The 22,738-nt window shown below is 46.8% G+C and overlaps 2 protein-coding genes and 1 pseudogene across 2 annotated transcripts; 1 reads left to right on the forward strand and 2 right to left on the reverse strand.

Moving 5' to 3' along the window:
• Window positions 1-239: 239 nt before the first annotated feature.
• LOC136478239 (diacylglycerol kinase 7-like) lies at window positions 240-8,808 on the forward strand. The gene is made up of 13 exons (XM_066476592.1): window positions 240-921; window positions 2,953-3,075; window positions 3,298-3,435; window positions 3,521-3,606; window positions 4,137-4,233; window positions 4,531-4,600; window positions 4,845-4,927; window positions 5,994-6,064; window positions 6,169-6,246; window positions 7,432-7,519; window positions 7,805-7,921; window positions 8,222-8,403; window positions 8,501-8,808. Exons 1-12 carry the CDS (start codon window positions 553-555, stop codon window positions 8,381-8,383), a joined length of 1,482 nt encoding a protein of 493 aa, XP_066332689.1. The 5' UTR covers window positions 240-552; the 3' UTR covers window positions 8,384-8,403; window positions 8,501-8,808.
• A 233-nt stretch (window positions 8,809-9,041) lies between these two features.
• LOC136478238 (glutamate receptor 2.8-like) lies at window positions 9,042-15,305 on the reverse strand. The gene is made up of 4 exons (XM_066476591.1): window positions 14,750-15,305; window positions 10,800-12,112; window positions 10,380-10,692; window positions 9,042-10,280 (listed from the first exon to the last, which is right to left on the reverse strand). The coding sequence occupies exons 1-4, from the start codon at window positions 15,057-15,059 to the stop codon at window positions 9,232-9,234; spliced, it is 2,985 nt and encodes a 994-aa protein (XP_066332688.1). The 5' UTR covers window positions 15,060-15,305; the 3' UTR covers window positions 9,042-9,231.
• A 2,365-nt stretch (window positions 15,306-17,670) lies between these two features.
• On the reverse strand, window positions 17,671-22,439 carry LOC136475045 (uncharacterized; annotated as a pseudogene).
• Window positions 22,440-22,738: the final 299 nt, after the last annotated feature.

Here is a 22,738-nt window from a genome sequence, read left to right on the forward strand (position 1 = left end):
ATTTTATAACAAAACTTTCTACTTCTGCTTAATGAAAAACGTGCCAAGACCTGATCTAAAAAAAGAAAAAAAAAGAAATCTAGAACTTCTAAACTCAACACCAGGAGAGAGTGTACCCATTTACGCGACGAAAACGCGGTCCCCGAATTGTACGGGCCGTCCTGCAGGAGGCATCCAACGTAAGCTACAGTACACCTCAAATATATCGGAGCGACGGCAGCGGCCAACGCGGCATCCACTGCAGACGCCGAGAGACGGACGCGGCTGCCGCTGGCGTCTGGCGAGAGCGGTAGGAAAGAGAAACAAGAGCGCAGGCAGGCATCGGCACCAGTCAAAGCCACCGTCTTGATTACCCTTCCGTTTGTAAAACCTCTGTCTCGCCCACCAATAAAGTCCACAGCGATTTCATTTCTTTCCCCAATTCCGTCCACCAGCTCGCACCAGAGACCAGAGAGCAGCACACCAAGCAAGCGCGAGGGGGAGAAGAGACGAAGGGAAAAAAAATTTCGGAGCTGCTGAGCTTTGTCCCCGGAGGCGGCGAGGCGTATAGCCATGGAGCGGGAGGGGGAGGCGCCGGCCGCCACCGCCGTCGTGCGGAGGGCGCCCTCGACGGCGCCGTCGGCGCGGGTGTCGATCTGGGAGTCGGTGCGCGCGTGCGGGGTGTGGTCGAAGGAGGTGGACAAGGCCGAGCTGCGGAGGCAGGTCGTCATGCCGCTCTACCTGCGCCGCGCCGTCGCGGCCGCCGTCAAGGCCAAGGACGAGGCCGCCGGCGTGGCGGCGGCAACCGCGGAGGACCAGGCGGGGGAGGACGCGGACGGCCCGGCGGTGGCGCCCGTGGTGGTGTTCGTCAACTCGCGGAGCGGCGGGCGCCACGGGCCCGAGCTCAAGGTGCGGTTGCACGAGCTCATCACCGAGGAGCAGGTGGGTGACGCCATGGAGATTCTCTCGACGCTCGTGCAACTCTGCTTACCCCAATTTTACTCCCCCTTTTTTTGTTCTCCCCAAATCGTAGTTTTGCTTTCGCGTTTGTCGATGCCGCTTTGTCGGTCGCTTGGTGTTTGAGCTTGCAAGTGATCGCTCGTGACACTCTAGTGGAATTTCACAGCGATTTTGACCTCAGAGACGTGTTTTTAGTCGAATTCCCTGGGTTAGGTGGACATCCGTCGGAGTAGTACGCACATTGGTATTTTTGGAAAGAGAATATTAGCGTCACGCGATCTGTATGACGGCTCTCTAATAAAGCAGTAAAGCCTTGTGTGGATCAATTCAAACGTTACATGTTAGGTTAGCAGGCCGCCACTGCCTTTTTTGTGGAATTCACATGATAGATTGATATTGGTTCGACGGAAGACAAATATTTGTTGGATGCTTAAAAAAAACTGTTATTTGTTGGCATAATAAATGCTTTGTACCGTTGGCTGTTGGGAAGGCTGTAGCTATTTGCATCTCGCTTTGTCACATAGCAGATGAAAAATATTTAATTTGGTTGGTAGCAGGCAGGGGACGAATGGATCATGGATGACCTAGATAGAGATCATGTAGCATGATCGTTCTGTGGTCTTTCTGGGGGAAACAAACGGCCTGTTCACTTGGTCGTAAACGATCGTAAATTTTCAGCCAGAATAATATTTTTCTCTCACACCAAACCAGCCAGCAGTAATAATCCGTTGAATTATTACTGCTGGCTGGTTTGGTACGAGAGAAAAATACTATTCTGGCTGGAAATTTACGATCGTTTACGACCAAGCGAAAAGGCACGCACAATGCTTTCAGGGTGATAGCATCCAGAGGGCAGTGATGGGACGTCCTTCTACTTCTTAGCTTGACATTCTCTTGATAGGAAACCAGAGCTGTCAGCGACACTGATTTTGACACTGTTTGAATCTATCTAAATTTCTTATGCATTAAATCTTTGGGAATTTGGTTAACTTGTTGGTTGCTGATGTAACTATGGAGTATAAAAGGGCTATAACTGATGAAAAACTATAGGTAGAAAATTTAAACAATTCCATGGAATCTGATAGGCTTGTGCATTGCTCTTAAGAGCACTGGCAGAGCCACCCTAGGGGCGGGGTGGGGCGGCCGCCCCAGCTACTGGCGAGCTGGCACCAGACCCCCGGACCCCCGCTTCTTCCCTAACCCCGGACCCCGGCGGTGTCGCGGCGATGAGGAGCGAGCAACCGAGCATGGGCAGAGCCACTGCAGCACTGAAGAAGAAGAAACCAAGAGGCCTTTTCATTCACTTTAACTCGGTAGAGGCGAGAGGCCCACCAAAGCCCACCGTTGGAATCTTTCCCCTGTCCCCATCCCCAATTTCTGAATCGACGAAACGCAGATGCCCTAGGAGAGACTGTGAGAGCTGGTCACCGCCCGCTGGCCCACGCCGCTCCGGCCTTCGTCCGTTGTGGCGATGCGTTTGTGGCCGGCCGTTGTTGCCTGCTGGCCTGCTGGTGCTCTGTTCTCTACTGGCTGCTGCGATGTAGGGAGGACCGGAGGAGGATAGGAGGAGGTCCACCACGAGGAGGGTGAGGGTGTACCCGGCACTGGGGCTAGCCGCGGGCGTGGACAGTTAGCTAGAGAGCACCAGCGGCAGCACCTCAATTTACAGGTTCATCCATTTGTTATTTGTATTTTGCAATGTATGGATCAACCGATAAAGAACTACTAGTTTATTTTTCAATTTGAAGTAACATCTTGTGTTTCTTGTCTACTTTTCGTTATAATATGTTATTGCAGTGGTTTCGCAATGATTTGTGTGATTGTAGTACGGCACCATTGTAAATATGGTGTCTTTTTGTTTCATTTCTTCGTTGCAATTCGCCCCACCTATAATTTTTTTCTGGCTCCGTCACTGCTTAAGAGGTTGGACACCTCATCTAGCATTTTCTGTTGTTGATACGAACTATCAATTGGTCGAAACTGAACAGTATATACTGACAACCATTTTCCCAGGTCTTTGATCTTTCTGTTGTGAAGCCTTCAGATTTTGTTCACTATGGTTTGAGTTGTTTGGAGAAGTTAGCTGACCAAGGCGATAACCGTGCGAAGGCCGTTCGTGAGAAAATGAGAATTGTGGTATGTGCTTGATTCCTTTTGTTGTAATAGTGCCTTTCTTTATATTAACAGCACACATCCAATTTTCTTTCCCTATCTAATAATTTATGAAAGGCTGTGGCTTTCTTCACTAATTTGAGCATCCATGTCTCTTCTCCTCATCAATAAATGGTTTGTGATGTTGCTTACACATTATCCTCCAACTACTTTGTGTAACATCCATGTGCTAGTTTTTCCTGGCAGGTTGCTGGGGGTGATGGCACAGTTGGTTGGGTGCTTGGATGTCTCTCGGATCTTTATAAGTTGAAAAGGGAACCAGTTCCACCTACAGGAATCATTCCACTTGGTACAGGAAATGATCTTGCTAGATCGTTTGGATGGGTAATGACCTATATATATTTGTTCTTTTACTTCTCTATGTAAATCCTCTGTTTTCAATCCAAACAACTAATTAGCTCGTGCATAGGGTGGCTCTTTTCCCTTTGGCTGGCGCTCAGCTGTAAAGCGTTATCTCAGCAAAGCTTCCACTGCTCCCATTTGCCGTCTTGACAGGTTTGATCTTTGTTTGTTTTTTTGGCACCTTTTTTTTTTGGTTATACACATTCAAGTTTGACTAGTTGATTATCTAGAGGAGAAAACAATTAATATTGTGGAGTAGCTGGTCTTCTACTCCACCTTAATAAAAGTTCTGATCTACTATCTGCTTATCTGCTATAAATTCGCCAATAGTGAAGCAAGTTATTGCTCCATATAACTTGTGCACGTCTTTGTCACATTTGATCTCTTAGGGGTCTTTGCTTTGTGCCCTGGCAGACTTGCCTGGCGCAGGCAGCGATCCCAAGTGTCCCATTTTGGATACCTGTGGCTGCTGTCACTCCTAGGAGGGTGCAAACCAAACACACCCTTAGTACCTGAGATGACTACTTACTCTAGATGGGCAGAATAATGTATTGTGATATTAATGGGTATGTTTGTACGTCTATATGATAGCATCATAACATAGTATCTACTGTATATGTTATGTTCCTATGCAGGTGTTTCATCTGTTTATATGCTGATAACCTCTACTGTTGTCCATGCAGCTGGCAAACTGTAATTCAGATGCCAGAAGGAGAAATAAAAGAGTTGCCATATGCACTTCAGAAAGTGGAACCTGGAGATCGGTTGGAGGTCAGCCAGGTTTGACTATCACTTCATGTCTTCGTCTGGATTTATATGCTACTTAAATATAAGTCGCCTACATTCACTACTCTTTCCATCTAAGCTCCTCTTATCGAGTTTGTTTATACCTTACAAATGCTAAGATTGCAAATGATAACAGAATCTGAAAAGTAATGTTAGAACAAGATAGTAACATAAAAATAATGTGGTTGCTTGTTAAAAAGGCGCTGGAGGTTGTATTTTGTAGAGTATGCCATAGTACATTTAGTGATTTCTGATTTGGATTTATTAAAATGCTAATCTTATATGGTGCAGGAGAACGGCACAGAGTTATCCGAAAAGGCTTCTTTCTATAAAGGAGTATTCTACAACTACCTTAGCATTGGTATTTCGTTTGTTACCTTTCTCTTTGTTAAGGGTTTTCTTTTTTATCAGTTGAAAGGTCTCAAAGGTTTCATTTGCTGAGATAATAATGCTCAAATATGAATCCTTCAGAAGTTTGAAGCTAGTGCAGTAGATAGACTCAGATGTTCTATTTCCTTAGGTTTCATCAAGAATTTGAATTTTGATTAATGTTTTTAGTTGTTATAGTTTATTTTCATTGATAAATTTGTATTTACTTTGAATAGGGATGGATGCTCAGGTTGCATATGGCTTCCATCATCTTCGTGATGAAAAACCGTATCTTGCACAAGGACCAGTTGCAAATAAGGTTCTAATAGGAACCCTCCAATGGTGTAATCTTAATATTGTCTCGCTTAAATACTCTGCTGTATGTTTCATCATTGTTATGTATGAAGTGTGATTATTGGCTAGCTCTTTTTTTTTTTGAGAATTGATTATTGGCTAGCTCATTTTGTTGGAACTACATAGCAAATTATTTTACTGAGTGAGCAGCATATATCCTTCCACTGAGACTGCCGGTTAGCAATATCTTTGTAGGTTGCCTGTTTCATCAGAATCTCATAATTATGATGATAAAATACCATGTAATGTCACACAGAAAAAAAAGGAAATTCTTAATCTCCTTATATTGTTATATATCTGTTGGATGAGCTGATGGTACTGCAAATTCTTCTAGACTATAACATTTTTTTTCTTGAACAAGCATGAGAGCTGTGTATCATTTTATTAAGAAGAAGCGAATTAGTAAAGGTGAGAGGGCAGAAAGTCCCTCCCCCGAAACACAACCCCTTGAACACACCTCAAACACATACCCTGAGAGAAACTGGAAAGGATTTGCCACACAAAAAGTTGTAGGTGACCAGCTCGCCCAAAAGATAGGGCTGGCAGCTGTAAATATACTCCCTCCGTACCCAAATAAGCCAAATATTTATGAGTTTGACCAACTTTATAGGGAAAAACATATCAGTATCTATGATACCAAATAAGTACACTATGAAAATATATTTCATGGTGTATCTAATAATACTAATTTTGTGTCATAAATATTTGTGTTCTTTTCTATAAAGTTCTGTCAAACTTACAAAAGTTTGACTTATGACAACTCTAGAAGTTGATTTATTCGGGGGTGGAGGTAGTATAACATTATAACCTACGAATAAGGAAAAAGAAAATAGGCTTCAAAGGCTTATATATATGCAAGTTTTTTTTTCCATTTCATTTCCTTTAGCATATTCCTCTGGTACCTCCCAACTTCCTTTGGGACTAAAAGGCTTTGTTGTTGCATGCCATTTGGTATGCCAGATTCATGTCTTGGGTATTTACGTGACATAAAGTGGTTCTGCTGATGATCTTTGTTTTCTTACCCTATGCAGCTGATTTATGCTGGATATAGCTGCACTCAGGGGTGGTTTTGTACACCTTGTACAGCAAGTCCTCAGCTAAGGTAAACGATATGCTTTTACATGAACTTTGAACTATTCCTTCTCTAAGCTGCTCAAAATTGTCCTGCTACCTATCCAAAGCTCACATAATTCTTTGTTGATGCAGGGGGCTTAAGAACATTTTGCGACTTTCCATTAAAAAGGCCAATTGTTCAGAGTGGGAGCAAGTTCAAATGCCTTCAAGGTTAGTTATTGATATCTTTAACATTATAAAGTATAAACAGGCTACGGCAAAGAGCCTTAAGAACCTTGAAAATTTCCTGTGATACTTTGCCACTTCGTATGCGAATTTCTGTGTAGTTTAGGAATTAGTTTCTGACATTCGCACCTATACTTATACTCCCTCTAGTCATATTTACATGATGTTTGAGGTTTTTAGAAAGAGTACAAGAATACTTTATGTTTTCTATGTTTGGTTCCAACTTCGGAGTTTGCACTATTTATCGCTCAAATGAACTGTTGCAATCATCCCTTGATTAGCTAGCTAATTACTACTAGGGACCAAAGTACCTTAATTGCTAGCCTCTTCACAACGTCGTCTAAACTGGCAAGTTGGCCCCTGCAAATAGCACGGTTAGACTCGTTACATTATTATTTTAATCATCATAATCCCTTTGATGGTAAATATAAGCTTCTTAGATATTTGGTATAAGATCAATACCCTTTATTAAAAAAATCACAAAAATGAATAAAAGAGCAAAAACTTAGTACTTACAATACAGTTGTACATAACAAAAAGATGGGGCACTGCAACTATGCCATTACAAATAAATTTCTGTTGTTGCATTGGATATTCAGTTTTGGTATAATTGTACTGGAACAAAGTTATTATTTTTTATAATTCAAATCAGAGTATATCAAATAATGCTGGAGAGGAATTGCCCTGCTGGATTTACATATTTGATTAGTATCTAGAATGACTATGTACAGGTGCAGTTAGTTTTGGATTACCGAGGTAGTACATGGCAATGACTCTGATTTGCTACTGTACATGAACTGATATGGCAGACACCTATATGGCTCACAATTCTTTTTAGCTGCAAATGTCCTATGTAAAGGCATGAAGTTGTATGTGGAGCTTCTTCATATCAGTTTGCAACTACACTGGCATAGTCACAGCTGTATTATTCAAAGTGCACATAACCTTTGAACTACTATCTATATTATGTCAGAAGATTCTAGTTTACTAATCAATATCTGAATGCCTTGGATACTCATCCTACCGTTGTGAAAACTGGATGGTATATCCGCTCATAACAGATGCTAGAATGCTAGATGAGCATGCCTATAGAGAATTATCGTCTAAACTATTTACTGTTGAGGAGGATGCCCTGGAACTGCACTCACATCCTTTTCTCTGATAATGCAGTGTTAGATCCCTAGTTGTCCTAAATCTATACAACTATGGCAGTGGAAGGCATCCATGGGGTGATCTTAAACCTGAGTATCTTGAAAAGGTTAGTACTTGGATTGCCATGTGAATCACATATGATTTGACAATTTTACTTTCTGTTCCTAAATATAGGCTTTTGAGATCTTTTGACAACTCAAGTAGATGCCTTTGATGTTGCAAAATGGTTTAAAAAATGGGTCAGCTTAGCATTACTTTTCTAGAACTATTACTGTTTCTTTCAAGAATATGAAGTAGCCAGAATCAGTTTCAACTAGTGGGGTTTGTACAAGGGTTTTGTTTCTTTTGTGCACAATGGAATGTGATGTTAGCATTTTCTACCGATTTGCAGAGAGGCTTTGTTGAAGCTCATTCAGATGATGGCTTACTTGAAATATTTGGTCTGAAGGAAGGTTGGCATGCTTCATTTGTTATGGCTGAGCTTATCAAAGCAAAGCACATTGCCCAGGTACTTTATTTTTGTTCCCTTACTTTTTTGCATCATGTGTCTGCAAAAGATTTGTCTGTTGGGATAATCAGAGTGATAAGCAACTGTGTTGTTGTGATTTTTTTTTATGAGACACCTTGATGTTGGGTTTTTTTGCTAGTCATAATTATTTGGTATATTAAGGTTGTAGAAATTTGTGGGGCTTAGTTTGGTCGATGTTATTGAGCAGTTTAGTCAATGTCCTGAATTGTTCCGAACACGTCTTGTCCTACGAATGCTTTTTAATGGACTATATGATCCAAATCCATTTCCTGCTATCAGGCTGCAGCTATCAAATTTGAAATGAGGGGTGGCGAGTGGGATCGAGCATATATTCAAATGGATGGAGAGCCATGGAAACAACCACTCTTACAGGAGCACTCAACCATTGTGGAAATAAACAAAGTTCCCTATCATTCTCTCATGATAAATGGGGAGCAATGAGATTTCCCTATGTCAATCAGGTAAAATTCCAAAGTCCTGTGTTTCTTTAGGGTACCATTTCCTTGTTGGCATATCATTTCCTGATATCACCTCTGGTCTCATTGCAAATTGTATCAGGGTTGCATTCATAGATCGTTAGAATTGTGTACAGTTCAGGAGAAGCGGGCACTAGATTCTTAGAACTGGGTGGACCGCCGCGAGGATGCATGTTCGTTGGCCTTTACCGTGCCATGGTCGAAGTCATGGCAGGCGCATGATATGGCACCATGCATTGTTGTATTGTATCATATGCGTTGTTGTATCCTAAGTTCTTTTTGAAGGAAACAAAAGCTTGATTTGTTTGTATTGTAACGTTGTGTGTCAATGCAAAAGAATAATCTGGTGAATAACACCTTATTAACTGTCAAATTGGACAGTTTGCTGTTTGCACTGTCCTAGAGCATGTTCATTTGCGTACGCGACGTGGTTCGATCTCAAAATTTTCTTTGCCGTGACAACTATATCATCGTAGAAGCGCTGCTTTTTCTGGTTCAGGTCTACTGTTGGTGTGGTGTAAGAGTTTGTCAGTTACAAACATGTACAGCCAGTGTCAAGATGAATCAACATGCAAGTGGCACTAGATATTTTTCTTCCTCAATTTGCTAGTCAGTTAACCATATTATCGAACTGAACATGTATTGGCTTCGGATTGCAACACATACTCTCCTAATGATGCACTCTGGACAGATTGTTCCACGATACAAGTAGTGCGTTGTCAGCACTTCGCTGAGCTGATGTATGTACACTATCTAAACATACTGACTTGGCTTGTTACGCATGCCAGGGAGCAATTCTCCTGTAATGTACAGTTACGGGGCCGTTGATCCTGGCATGTCCACCGACACAGACTGTGGCGCCTCCTGCATCCTCTGCTCGAACGAGGTCCCGAGCTCTGACGCCGGCGATGAACCGGCGTTGATCGTCTCCGATGGAGTGGAGGTGCTGAAACTGAGCGGGCTCATGCCAATGGCAATGGCTTCCTCCTCGGCCGCCGCCTGCACCGGTCCGTTCCCGCCACGGCCATTGCTGACGGACTCAAACTCAACCCATCTCTGCGTCTGGTTCCCATCCCTGATGGAGTCGCCGTTCCCAGTCTTGAACGTGGGGCCCTTGAGGTCCTTCTGGTCGAAGTGCCGCAGCCACGCGCGCAGCCGGCGCATCGACGAGCTCCCCGAGCCTTCCTCCTCCGGCCGGACCTCGCCGCGCTCGCGGTAGACGAAGGTGGCGAGGTAGACGAGGAGCATGAGGCCGGACACGACGCCGGTGATGAGGAACAGCCCGCCGAAACTCCGGAAGCTGAGGTTGGAGGAGCCGAGGGCGGTGCCGCCGCCGCCGCCCTGGCTCGGGCACTTACCCGGCTCGCCGAACCACTTCTTCTCGATCTGCGCCATCTCCTCGCCTTCCGCCAGCGTCAGGACCGCGCGCGACACGTCCGCCGTCAGCGGGCTGCCCATCGGGAAGACGAACCCGAAGCCGTCGGTCTTGTAGACCGGGCCGAACATGGTGTAGCCGTCGCAGTACTGCGACAGGAAGAGCCTAAGGTACGGGATCTCGTCGAACACGGCGGCGACCTGCCCGCTGGACAGCGCGTCGGCGTACTCCGCCGCCGTGCTGTAGCTCCTCATCTTGGCCTTGTCGAAGCCTAGTTTCTGGAGTCGTTGCTTGATGAAGGAGCCCTCCTGGTACCCGATGAATTCCCCGGTCCGCTGGAGCTCCCTCACGTCGGTCACCGCCGGCTGGAGCTTCTGGACCGTCAGCATCGACGTCAGGCTTGCCGTGTAGCTCGACGTCAGGATCAGGACAAAGAACACCCAGATGATCACCACGAACCTCGACAGGTTGCTCTCCAGCTTCTCCTCTGCACGATAATGATGCAAAGCTCAATCTTTCAGCCATTGTTCTTGTTCAAGAAAGAAACTAAAGTTATTGGTGCTGAAGCGGATTCGTGCGCGCGTACTGTGCGAGAAGACGAGCGTGGAGAAGGCGAAGTAGAAGCTGAGGCCGAACTGCTGCCACGGGGTGCCTCGGAATTCGGAGTTGATCCGGTGCTCGATCGCCCACACCACGAAGCCGGTGAAGCAGAAGAAGGCGAGGCTGGCAAGCCACAGGCTGGTGGTCAGCGGCTGCAGGAAGATCCACATGCTCGTGCTCGTCTCCGTGCGCACCGCCACCACCATCGACCACCCCGAGTCCGTGAACGGCATGCTGAAGTCCACCTTGCCCAACCTGCTCGCCGTGATTGTCACGTCGCCGACGACGATGTCCGCTAGCTGCAGTCACCATCGGTACGAACCGACAAAGCTTCTCGATCAGCACATATACACACCCTACATGCATGGCTGGTATCTACCATCTGTCCTGCTTGGTGTGTACTGACCTGTTCCGGCACCTGGGACACGAGGTTGTCGTAGGACTCGGAGCTATCATCGTATGGCACGTACTGGTAGCTCACTGGATACGGCATGTAGTTGCGGATGACCGCGTCGAACACCTCGATGCAGTATCCTGTGATGTTTGCAGTTCGGTTGGTCGAGTCGACGCCGACGAACTCCTTGAATCCATGCTTCACCGGCACGGCGACGCGAAGCTGCCGTCCGTTCGGCGACACGACCCAGCCTCTTGGGGAGGATATGGAATCACCTGGCCAAAGGATTTTCTTCAGCCCCTTGGCGCCGTCGGCGCCCTGAGTCTGTGTGATCCCAGCCTCCGGCGTCCAGAACCCCACCGCCCTCGAGCTTCTCCCGACGATGTTGACGAACTCGTAAGCCGGCGGCTGCAGCTGCCCGTCGACGAGGGCGAAGTTACCGGCGAGGCCGCGGAAGGTCGTCTCGCGCACCGCCTTGAGGAGCGTCGCTCCGGTTGCCGACACGCCGAGCCGGTCCAAATCCGTGACCGCCGCGCTCTGCGGCGTTGTCTGGAATGCCGGGCTGGAGACACCGGCCGCCTCGGCCGCCGCCGCGATCGCCCACGCCGTGTCGTACGACCAGAGCATCACGACGGTCGGGTCATGCGGGTAGATGTCGGCGGCGGCGCTCGGGTACTCCCGCCAGAGCCTCGCCCTGAACCGCGCGGAGAAGTTCCTCACTCGGTCCGTCATCCGCACGAACGGCCGGAGGCTGACGACCCCTTCCATGGCGCTGATGTCGTCGGGGCTCAGCGCATCCACGACGCTGCCGACGCCGTCGGTGGCGACCCACGCGTAGTCCTCCGTCATCATCCCGGCCTTCCTCGCCCGGCGGAAGAACCGCGCGGCCAGAAACGGGTTCATGTGCACGACGAACACGCGCGTCGGCATCGCCTTGAATCCGTAGAGCATCGCGTCGATGCGGTCGTCGTCCGCGTCGCTCGGCACGGCGGCGCGGTCCATGATCCTGGCGCCGACGCCCTGCAGCGCGCCGGCGAGCGCCGGAAGGATGCCGGACCCGTAGGGTGAGTCCTCGTAGACGACGGCCGCCGCGTGCCACCCGAACGCGGCGAGGACAGCGGCGACGGGCGCGGCCTGGAAGGAGTCGTTGGCACCGGTGCGCACGAAGAAGGGCGTCTGCGACGGGGAGAGCCCCGGGGAGGTGGCGGAGGAGGAGAGCACGGGCACGTGGGTGCGGTTGCCGATGTAGGCCACGAACTCGGCCTCCGCCGACGTCTGCGGGCCGATGATGGCCTGCACCTGCTCGTTCTTGATCAGGTCCACCGCTGCAAGCAAACAGAAACCAAATGCTTCCCGCTCAGGAATGGATATGATGGAGCAGAAGCCCATAAACATCTCGGCCCAAAGGATAATCTGGTCCATAGACCGGCAACAGGCGTTGGAATTGGAACAGAAAAGGATTCTATGCAGCACCTGCACCTCTGCACCAGATAGATTTTTTTTTTCTCCAAGATTCTTGGTAAAAAGAAAGTTGAATTCCTTTCATATAATATTAGTGTGAAATATTTTTCATTTCACCTGCTAAATAAATACCTAGTTTGATGCTTTGCTTGTTGTATGGCACAAGAACAAAAGCTCGTCGTGTGAAAGAAGTTCAATTCCATAGACATTGACATAATAAAGCATCGAATCCTGATTAATTCCTTGACAGAAGATGGCTTTATTCGTGATGAGTAGCTGATTCTCTTGGTGAGAAGACTGTAGACAGAAAGATACTAGGTTCTTCTACACCCATTTAATTTCGTTGACCAAATGATCAGCAGACCTCAAAAATTGCTTGGTTGCCAAGCAGTCTGGTTTGTCCCTGGTTGACTGATGACTGCCACTAGCTAGGCTTCACCGCCACTCCACGTCATAATCAGTTAATCCTATATAGAAAGTAAAGACAGGTGTTCTCCTGTTCAAAATTGACCTCTAAGATAAAAAAGCACCATGCATATATCTGCAGGTGATAGATGGGTTTACGACAATAATCACAGCTACTGACAGTGACCGATCGAGAGCTACTACGTTTTCAGACGCTATCAATGGAAAACCGGCCGACTATTCCGAAGGACCAACCGACCAGAGAGAGAGAGAGAGAGAGAGGTCTATGCACCAATTGCATAGCATGGAGCTGAGTCCCCATCGGCCAACCGCCGCCAACGCGCATTCGGAGAGCACGCAGGCTACTGGTGGTCAGTCCCAGCAGATCCGATCGGCGCGCGGGCTCAAAATTTCCACGCGGAAACCGCAGGAATTTTCGTCAGTTGTTTGTCACTGGTGTGGTGTCTGACGACTGACACCAGTGATCGCAACCCATAATTGCAACTAACTGCCCCGTCTACATGCTTGGTTTTGGTTAGGTCGCCACTAGCGAAAGAGACGCAAGACGTCCGCTGTAAAACTGATCCCGTGCTGTCGTAAAAAGTCGTAGGATGTGATACTGACCTTGTCAGGCCAACCAGGAGAGGGAGCTGTACGGATAACAAAAATATGTTTGTGTTAGATAAATAGTACTCGTACTGGTTCAGAATTTTCTATTTCTATCTGAGTAATTCTAGTTTTGAATCTAGATACGCGGACCAAGGAAGTATACTACTTTTGAATGGAACCAGCACAATTATATGCCCTCCACGGTAAATTATGATTGGTATAAGAAACTGGCATGGAGAATGAATCAGCCGTAAAAGTTTGTGGTGAAAACTGGGCAGTAAGATTAGGATCTAATCAATCTCTGTCACCTCACCTGCTTCCGTACTTGGACTGAAGTCTGGCATGTTTGAAGGTTTGCACAGAGCGGGCCTCGAGCTGGACCATGCATACTTGTCGCTCGCCTAGGCACGTGCCTCGGTGACGGAACACCAAGAGCTAGCTAGTCCAAGTCTGCGGCATGGATCATAGCAGCCCAGGATCGGAGAAGGCGACATATGCATGGCGCCCTGTTGGTCTCTAGTAAATAAATAAACCTATTATTATTATCGTGTCGACGGGCTGACAGGCAGACACGTATATGGAGTATCTTGTGAAATCTAATACAGTACTTACGTTTTTTTGTCCTCTTGGGAAGACGACCATGACATGTACTAGTAGTAGGTAGTGCAAATGGCAGTTTAATCGGTTGGTGCAGGAACTGTTAATTTCCAATTGCTTGGTGAGGAAACTAAAATCTGCTGGTGGGGGGACCGGGAGACATAGCAACTCAGCAAGGCGTTTTTAAGTGTAGAGCCGGTGAAAATGTGGACCAGAGATAAACCCGTAAGATGTACTGGTTCTTGGGTCGGTGTCGTATGGCTAGACGATAACACGACGCTCGCGGTACGTACGACTACACTAAAAGCTCGAAAGCAACTGGACAACTGAAGGAGAAGAGTTGGGTCAGGAGCTCCGGCGACGAGTTCAGATCGATCCGAGGAGATAACAAGTTAGATGGGGACGCGCGGTGCAGCATGACAAGCACAGCTACGCATGCAGCTATGGCCCTGCTTGTTGGCTGCTTGCTTGAGATGGAGCAGGCGGGCAGAGCCACAGGAACTAGTGCTTGTTCATGGCTCATATCACACAGGACGGCGCAGCTACACAAACGCGGCTGGTGGTGGCGGTTAGTTGCACTGCTATAGAGAAGGTATGCATGGACAGGCAAGACAAGCTATGCCCAGTTGCCCACCATGCATATCTACACAGTTCACTCATAAAGTTTTTTTAAAAAAAAACACAGTTCACTCATCAAAATTGAGCATGCATATCTACACAGTTTACTGATCATCAAAATTGAGCATGCATATCTACTACTAGGGGAGTATCAAACTACTACCGAATTGAAGCACGCATGAATGAATGCATCTGAATTCCGAAACGGCGCCGCACGCAGCGCGTGATGAGGTGGGGAGAGACGATCGAGCATTCGAGCTTATATATATTACCGGCGGAAGCGGCGCCGACGACGTCCCCGGCGGAGTCCCGGAAGCGCAGCGCGACCCTGGTCCTGGAGCCGGGGCGCGCGGCGTAGTAGTCCTCCACCGCCATCTCAATGCCGACCTTCCGCCGCTGCCCGGCCAGCGACGTCAGGTTGAGGATGACGCCCACGCGCACCCGTGCCGGCGCCGGCTGCTGCGCCGTGGCCACGCGCAGGCTCGCCTGGCACCAGACCAGCAGCGCGGCCGCCAGAACGAGCTCGAGGCGGCGGAGGGAGGAGACGGAAGCAGAAGACGAGTAGTAGCGCAGCCTCCCCATCGTCTACGGCCTACCTACCACCACTGGATGGATCACTCAGGCACTCAGCAGCTGTCTGGGAGGTGAGCAGTGCAGCGCAGGCGCGGCCGGCGGCTCTGTTCTGATGCTACCTAATAACTACAGCCGCGTGAGCTGCTGCTTCTCCCAGCAGCTAGCGATCTTTTATGCCCGGGCCGCGCGAGAACCGAGCGTGGCGGGGCGCCCATCCGATGGATCGGAGGCGACCCGCGGAGCCGGCCGGCGTGATGTGAATGTGACGTGGACTGTGGAGTGTCGCATTGGTGCTACGACGTTTGACCATATGCCCGTGATCAGGGCTGAGGCGGCCTTGACTTGACTCCCATTCCATGAGGCGTGGGACCGTGGGGGTGGAGCACATGGTCGTGACACGGACGTGTCACGGTGGCAGCAAGCGCGCCATGCATGGAATCGAACGGAACGGATCCAACCAAGCCCAACGGCGACGGGGAAACTCCGGGACCAATGCCATGGCTACCTTGTGCTCCTGGTCTTGGTCGTCCGCCCGTGTATTGGCCTTTGCCGGGAGAGAAAAAATTATTGGAAGAACCGATCGAGCACACGTTACTGCCTGCACCGGATGCATCATGAATCGTACTGTTCGTTTGGGTTTCTAAGACTTATAAGCCGTATTTTTTCAACCGACAAACAATATTTTCCTCTCACACCAAATCAGCCAATAGTACTTTTAGCCATATCTTACAGTCAAACAAATCCAATCGAATGTACGTATGGTTGCCGACAGCGGACCGACAATGTAGTACTTGTAAAAATTGACCTCTCTCGCACTAGACTTTTACAACGACAGGCTGGTGCCCTCAGTGGATCCAATACGCGCTTGCATTGGAGAACATTTTTTTTGCGTTCGAAAACAAGTATGTATCAATGTATGTATCCCACAAAGTTGTGTGTACTGCTACTGAATACTGATAGCAGATATTGACCAAAGCAGACCTTTACGACGACGGACTGAGCACTTCTATTATACTTGCAAAATAAAATACAAGCTGTGTTTGGAATCTGTATCCCGTATAAGACGGGGTTAGTTAGCTCTCAAGCGTTCAGTGTTCAAGTATATGCATTTCTCTTCTGGAAGTACTCCAATCTCCAAGTGGAGCTGCGCCACCCAACATGGACTGACTGACAAAATCTTGTCCTCAAGAGGGAATAGAGGACAAGTCACAAGAGCAGAGAGAATCTTTTGCCACACAGGTGTTTAGTTGACGAATTTTTTTTTAAAATGGAACTGTAGCACTTTCGTTGTTATTTGATAATTAGTGTCCAATCATAGTCTAATTAGACTTAAAAGATTCGTCGCGTGAATTTCGTCTAAACTGTGTAATTAGTTTTATTTTTTATTTATATTTAATGCTTCATGCATGCGTCCAAAGATTCGATGTGACGGAAAATCTTGAAAATTTTTGGGAACTAAACACTACCTAAAAATTTGCTCATGGTAGGTAGTTGGCTATATTAATTTAATTTCACCACAATATGATACACTGTGAGGTGACAAGTGTACCTACTCGATATAACATCTAGAGTATCATAACAGATCATTAGATTTCTAAGCTGTGTTTTTTTTCTAAAAAAACGAAGAGTAGCACAGTAGTTGAAAAGCTAATTAAAGACAGAGTATCCAACGACAGAAATTTTCCTTTTCTAATAAAAAAATGGGCTAATAATAACGTAAACCAGAGATATATTTTATTCTGGAAGATATATCTAGCAGCATGACCCTTGCATAGGTTTATTATTGTTTTATATACATTTGTCAAAGGTGGAAGCAGAGCTGAAGTTTCCTGGGGTTGTCAAACGCTAACTTGAAACAAAGAAAGTCAAGATTTTGTCATCTGGTTTTCCGATTCAACTGAATTCTCTTGCATCTCTAGAAATTAATTGATTCGCCCACTAGGATTAGGTGTCACTCCAATCCCACTCTTTTTTTAATCTTTTTGTGGTAGAAGATTGCATGTTCGCTTGGCTGATAAGCCATGACTGAAAGTACTGTTGGCTGATTTGTTGTGAGAGAAAAGTATCATTGGCTGATTTTGACGAGGCTCTACAACCAGTAGCTCTGATTGTTTTTTCTACATCAAACCCAATTAACAACGACGCCATAAGTTTGTCACTGACGTCTGGATTTGAAAACCACCTTTGTCACTGACGTCTGGATTTACTACAGGTCACTCCTTTCGTCATCTTATATCCTGAACAAGACTGGTGAAGTGACCATTATTATGCTACTGAAAACGCGTAGCGGTTCCCATGGGAGTAATTTATTTCTAATTGGATAATTGGAGAGTGACAAATGGTAATCAAACCAAGCGCCGCGACAAGAAAATTTGAATGAAGAGAACATGCTGTTTTAACGTAAGAGAAGGACTGAGAACAGCTTGTTTGATGGGGCACTTGGAACTGAATTTTCTGTGGACCAGTTCAGAGTCTCCTGACAACGTTGTTTATTTCGGTTGTTGGCAAGCATCTAATACGCGAGGGTGACTCCCTGTCTGGCAACGTCGCTTACTGATGGAATCCAGGCATTGTCAAAATGATGAATGCAAACCCAATTTTACAGCGTAGTTTAGAATTTTAAGGCAACATTTTATAGCATACTTTTATAAGCTGATCCATCTTTACCTTCAAGATGAGAGAAGCGAAGAAAGCAACAAGCCTAGCTATATATTACATCGACCAGGTAACATAGCACTACATCAGCAATTCAGCATAAACTTTCGCACTGAAGCTCGATCGAAGAACAGCAGCTTAACAACCGAATGAAACGTGGAATATGTACATCTATTTGCACTAGGAGTGTAGGACGACTAGCCAAACTTGTTCTGAATGTCAGTGCCTTCGAGCTCACCTTCCAAATGCAACATCTTCTGCATGACCATGAGCAGCTCGGGCCATTCACAATACAGAACTTCCTCAATGTCGTCACCGTCATTGTACCCATGCAAGTGGCTTCTTATATTTCTGTTGAGCCGCAGTAGATCATGTGGACTCGTTCTGTACTCGTTTTGAACATTGACAACCCACCGGTTGATTTTTGTATTTGCCTTGGCAGTATCCAACCAGTCTTCCTTGTAGGGGAGACTAGAGAGTCTCCTCTTCTTCTTCTTGTTGTTTGTACACCCAAGATAATCGACAATTCTATCGTGTAGCATCAGGAAGACCTCAGTGCTGTGAAGTGTGAACACAAGTAACAAAATGAGCCTGTAGCAAAAAATGGGTAAAATAAGTAAAGACATTACCGGTTTTTAATGGGCAGCAGTGCAACATTGTTTACAATCAAGAACTCATCTTTCATTGTAAGGGTGTCCGATTCCAAGAGCAGGAGGAATTCTGCATAGTCCGGAGGCAATTTGGTGCTATCCCCACCCGAGATAGTAATTAACGCTGTCAGGATCCTGGACAGGCGTTTGTAGTCATCTCTTACACCCTCAATACTGAAGCCTTTACCAGTGAAACTGAACCCCCTTAGCTTGACACTCCCATTGCTCCCAATCCAGATGTTGGACACCTGCAGAGGAGCAGCAAGATACTTGCCAACTGAACTGAGTGGTGGCTCCTCAGTATCAATGCAAGTTTTCTGCTGATCCTAGTCGCTTTGTCAGATAATCGCCAGAATTCTTTCGTTGTTCCTAGCACTGGGACCTGGATTAGCATCATGTTGGCCATGGCGTAGCTCATTGCATCGTACAGCCTCTCGGCGGATGACTCGTCGATGTCCTTGGTGCTATGGACACAGAACGCAAAATGAGTGAAGACAATAAAATTGAATCAACGGAGCAGGGAGAAGATTCTCGCAATTATCTGAAGAAGCAACAACGAGCAGCATCTTACTTTTAATTGACAGGCAGACTCCTGCCATTTTTTTTCAAAAAAAAAAGGAAAAGTGCAGCATCTTACTTGCATTGACACTGAGAAGTCACCACTCTGCTAGCAGGCACCTCATTGCTCCTCTGCTGGTGTCCAGTGTTTGGACCATCACCCTGCCAAAAATAGCCAATCACGCACACTAAACCGAAACATTTCAAGTGAAAAATGTACTAACTCCTCAGGAGTAACACATATTGATCCAGGAGGATCCTCATCAGTTTCCTTTCGAGAAAGACCAGTCTCTTGTCTTATTTTTTAAAGAAAATAAATCTCTTGTCATGGGAGGTTGTCAAAGGCTGGGCCGCTGAGATTCTCATATTACTACCCTAAGTCCCTAAATGAAGTCATGCACGCATAAGGCGATCTACATGACGTGTCAGAGGATGACCTTGCACGCATGGATTCGACTTAAAAAAATCATAACCTTTATCTTGAAAAGGTAAAATTTTGCTTAGAATTAAATATTAATCTAGATTGTGGATTTCTGAATATGCTGTCAAGGATTTAATGTTTTACTAAATTAAATTACAAAACATGGAATTAAGACCATCAGCCGTGGAGCCGGCAGTCTGAACAAGCACATGCACAATATGGACACAAAAAGGAGAGGGAAATGGAAAACACTGTATGTTAATGGCAGTATTTCTGAAGTTTGGCCGCTCCTCAGGGTGTCCACGTTACCCGAATTCCCCTGCCCGTCCGATTCTGCGATCGACGGCCCGTATTGGTTCCAACGGTCGCTACAGTACACCCCACCCGCTAGGAAACCCTCGCCGTCTCTCCCCGACCCCGACGGCCTCTCTCTCTCTCTCTCTCTCTCTCTCTCTCTCTCTCTCTCCCTCTCCCTCTCTCGATCCATGCCACCATGGCGACGGTGCACGGACCGCACGGCCGGCGCGGCGCAGCTGTGGCCGCCCTCCTCCTCCCCCTCCCCCCCCACCCCCCCAGATCTTGTTAATACCGATGTAGATTCAAACCTGCATCAGGCCAGCACCGACGGTGAGATTGAGGTCTGCCAGAGGTGAAGGAAGAGAAAAGGGAAAGGAGTGGTAGGACTGGAGAAGATAAACAAAGGAGATATAGACCCGAGACCTTCAGTCAGGCCGAATGGGCGATTGTTCATGATGGCATGGCATGCAGGATAGGGGTCGATTGACTTTCGAAGTTTCGATGAACATTCGGCTTGCTTTTCATCAGGCTAGTTCTCTTGCTCTACTTCATATAGAATGTGTTCCTTCGGAAATAAAAGAAATATTGTTTAAGCATGCAAAACACCAACTCAAATGCCAAGAATAAATGGTACTGTGGCAATGACAGTGTGATTACCCTCTGAAAAATGATAATCCTGTATTTTGTTTTTATTACTAGACTTACCGAGAAATATTTTAGTTCCTCAATGTCAACATATTTCAAATCCTCAAGCTCAACATCACCTGCATTAGACCCCTTAACGCGTGCTGCACATCTAATTCAATCAAACACAATGTCAATTTAGATCACGCCATGACTCAAGAAGACTAGACGAGAACTGGAAAGCTACCTTCTTAAGCTATCAAGAACCTCCAGATTATTTGGGTCACACTTCAAGCCCTCTAGGTAAGTTGCCAAAGCATTTTCATAACTTTCCATCAGGAACTGGACTTTAGCTTTACACACATAGCCCTTCAGAAAATTTGGATCTAGTTCAATACATTTCTCTGCATCCTCAAGACCTTGAGAAAAGGCTCCCAGATGGATGTGGCATAGAGCTCTGTTGCTAAATGCCTGTAAGATCAACCATAAATTAAATGAATTGCTACATCCAGGAGTGCCAAAGAAAAAATGGGTCAGTTCCACAGCATGTCTTTACAGCGAACAATGCATGCCAAATATGACCGATCATAGATGACGTTTTACCAATGCAAAATTTTAATTTACCAAAACTTTTACAAATTTCAAAAGAGGGTCTGGTCATATTTATTTGACATTCAGACATGGGGGAGTTAGCTTATTTTCTTCTTGTTTTCTTGCCTGAAACGTCATCTATATTTGACTGAAGATAGTACTACTTTACTAAGGATCTGGAGTTGCCTTTACTTGAGAAGGAAAATCAAGGGAACAATGAATATGCTTACTCTTGGATCCTTTGGGTTCATTTTCGTAGCTCGCGTGTAGTGTATTGCTGCTTCATGGTATTTCTTCTGAAAATTCATTGCCTGCAGCATTTCACAGTAAGGGGCAATTGTATCATTGTATGGCATATAACTAGTACTTAGGAATTGGATACATGATGCTTAAAAAACACAGATTACTAGGAGAAGTATCTACTCGTCCCTTTCTTTTGTGCTCTGTCTTCTTTCGCATGGAAATCCCCATACTATATACACACAAAAGTACTAAATGGAAATTTCTGAGAGTATTTCATTGTCGACCAAAATGTGTGTTTCCTTTGTGATTGATATAAAAGAATGCAGAACAAAGAAAGAATCAAGGAGAAAAGATATCCAAGCATGGACCTAACATTGGGAACAAGGATATGGAAGTTCAACAGCGCCAACATATTGAGAAGAGATAGTCTTATTTTATTTTATTTTCCTTTAGTTTCTACTTTCTTTTTCTTCTTGTTGTTTTCTTTTCTCTTTCTCTTGTGGTCCTTGTCCTTTTTGTTCTTTGCCGCCTTGGCTTTGCATATGTACAGCTTGCATTTCATTTTAATTTATTTAAATTAGGTAGGGGCCTCCCCTCCCGACTTCCTCAAAGAAACATTGCCCGATTTCACATTTCAATAGTGCTGTAATCGAGCAACATCCAAACCTTTCTCGCGGTATTGGTTGGCGGCCTCCTGATCCAATCGCTCCTGTTCCTCAACCTCCTTCCTCACGCTCTCCGCCTCGTTGAGCTTCTCGAGCGTCTCCTCGCTGTAATTTTTGGCCAGCGACAGCTTGAGGGCCCTTATCGCCGGCGTGTAATCCGCGGCGCTGCACGCGAGCTCGAGCAGCGCCGACGCCTTCCGGGACAGCGCCTTCGCGATCAGCTCGCTGTCGGAGCCCAGCTCCCTGCCGCGCTTCACGGCCTCGTCGCAGTCCCTCACGCACTCCTCGTACTGAACATGTCCCAAAGCGTTAGCGGCCGGCGGGTCGCAGCGAGGGTATGGGATAGAATCAAAGAGGGAATGGAGAGGGGGAACGCGAACCGGGAGAGACCTTGCCAATGCGGAAGGAGGCGGCGGCGCGGTTGGTGAGGAACGTGATGTCCCTGGGGCCGAGGGTGTAGTGCTCCACGGCCTCCTTGGCGCGGCGCGCCGCCTCCGCCTGCTCCGCCTCCATCGCGCAACGACTCCCAGTGGGTGCGCGATGCGGTGGCGCTACGGCGATTGCGAGGGTAATTGGTCCTCCGCCAGCGGCTTGTGGAGGTGGCGGTCGGTAGTGCAGCGGCGGCGAGCACGAAGGAGCGGCGGCTTGCAGAGACAACGGCCGCCGCGGGTTGGTTTCTGTCTCTGACAAGTAGGAGTCACCGGGGTTGAAAAAGGGCTTCGCGTTCTAGTGGGACATGTAACAATCCCCACTTTCCGAGACAGAATCGCGGGCCATCACTATAGCCGTTGAGGTAAAGATGGACAGAATCGCGGACCATCAGTATAGCGGTTGAGGCAAATGTTGTGTTTGCTAGGCTTTTATAAGATAATTCTAAAAAGGTGTCATTATAATTTTCGCGGTATATTAGATCCTACTTTCGGTTTCTGTTTTTCCAAATGTGTGATTTTGTGGAGATGTTCATAGCTATTTCAATACAGATAG

The sequence above is a fragment of the Miscanthus floridulus genome, chromosome 8, assembly GCF_019320115.1.
Source record: "Miscanthus floridulus cultivar M001 chromosome 8, ASM1932011v1, whole genome shotgun sequence".
NCBI lineage: Eukaryota > Viridiplantae > Streptophyta > Magnoliopsida > Poales > Poaceae > Miscanthus > Miscanthus floridulus.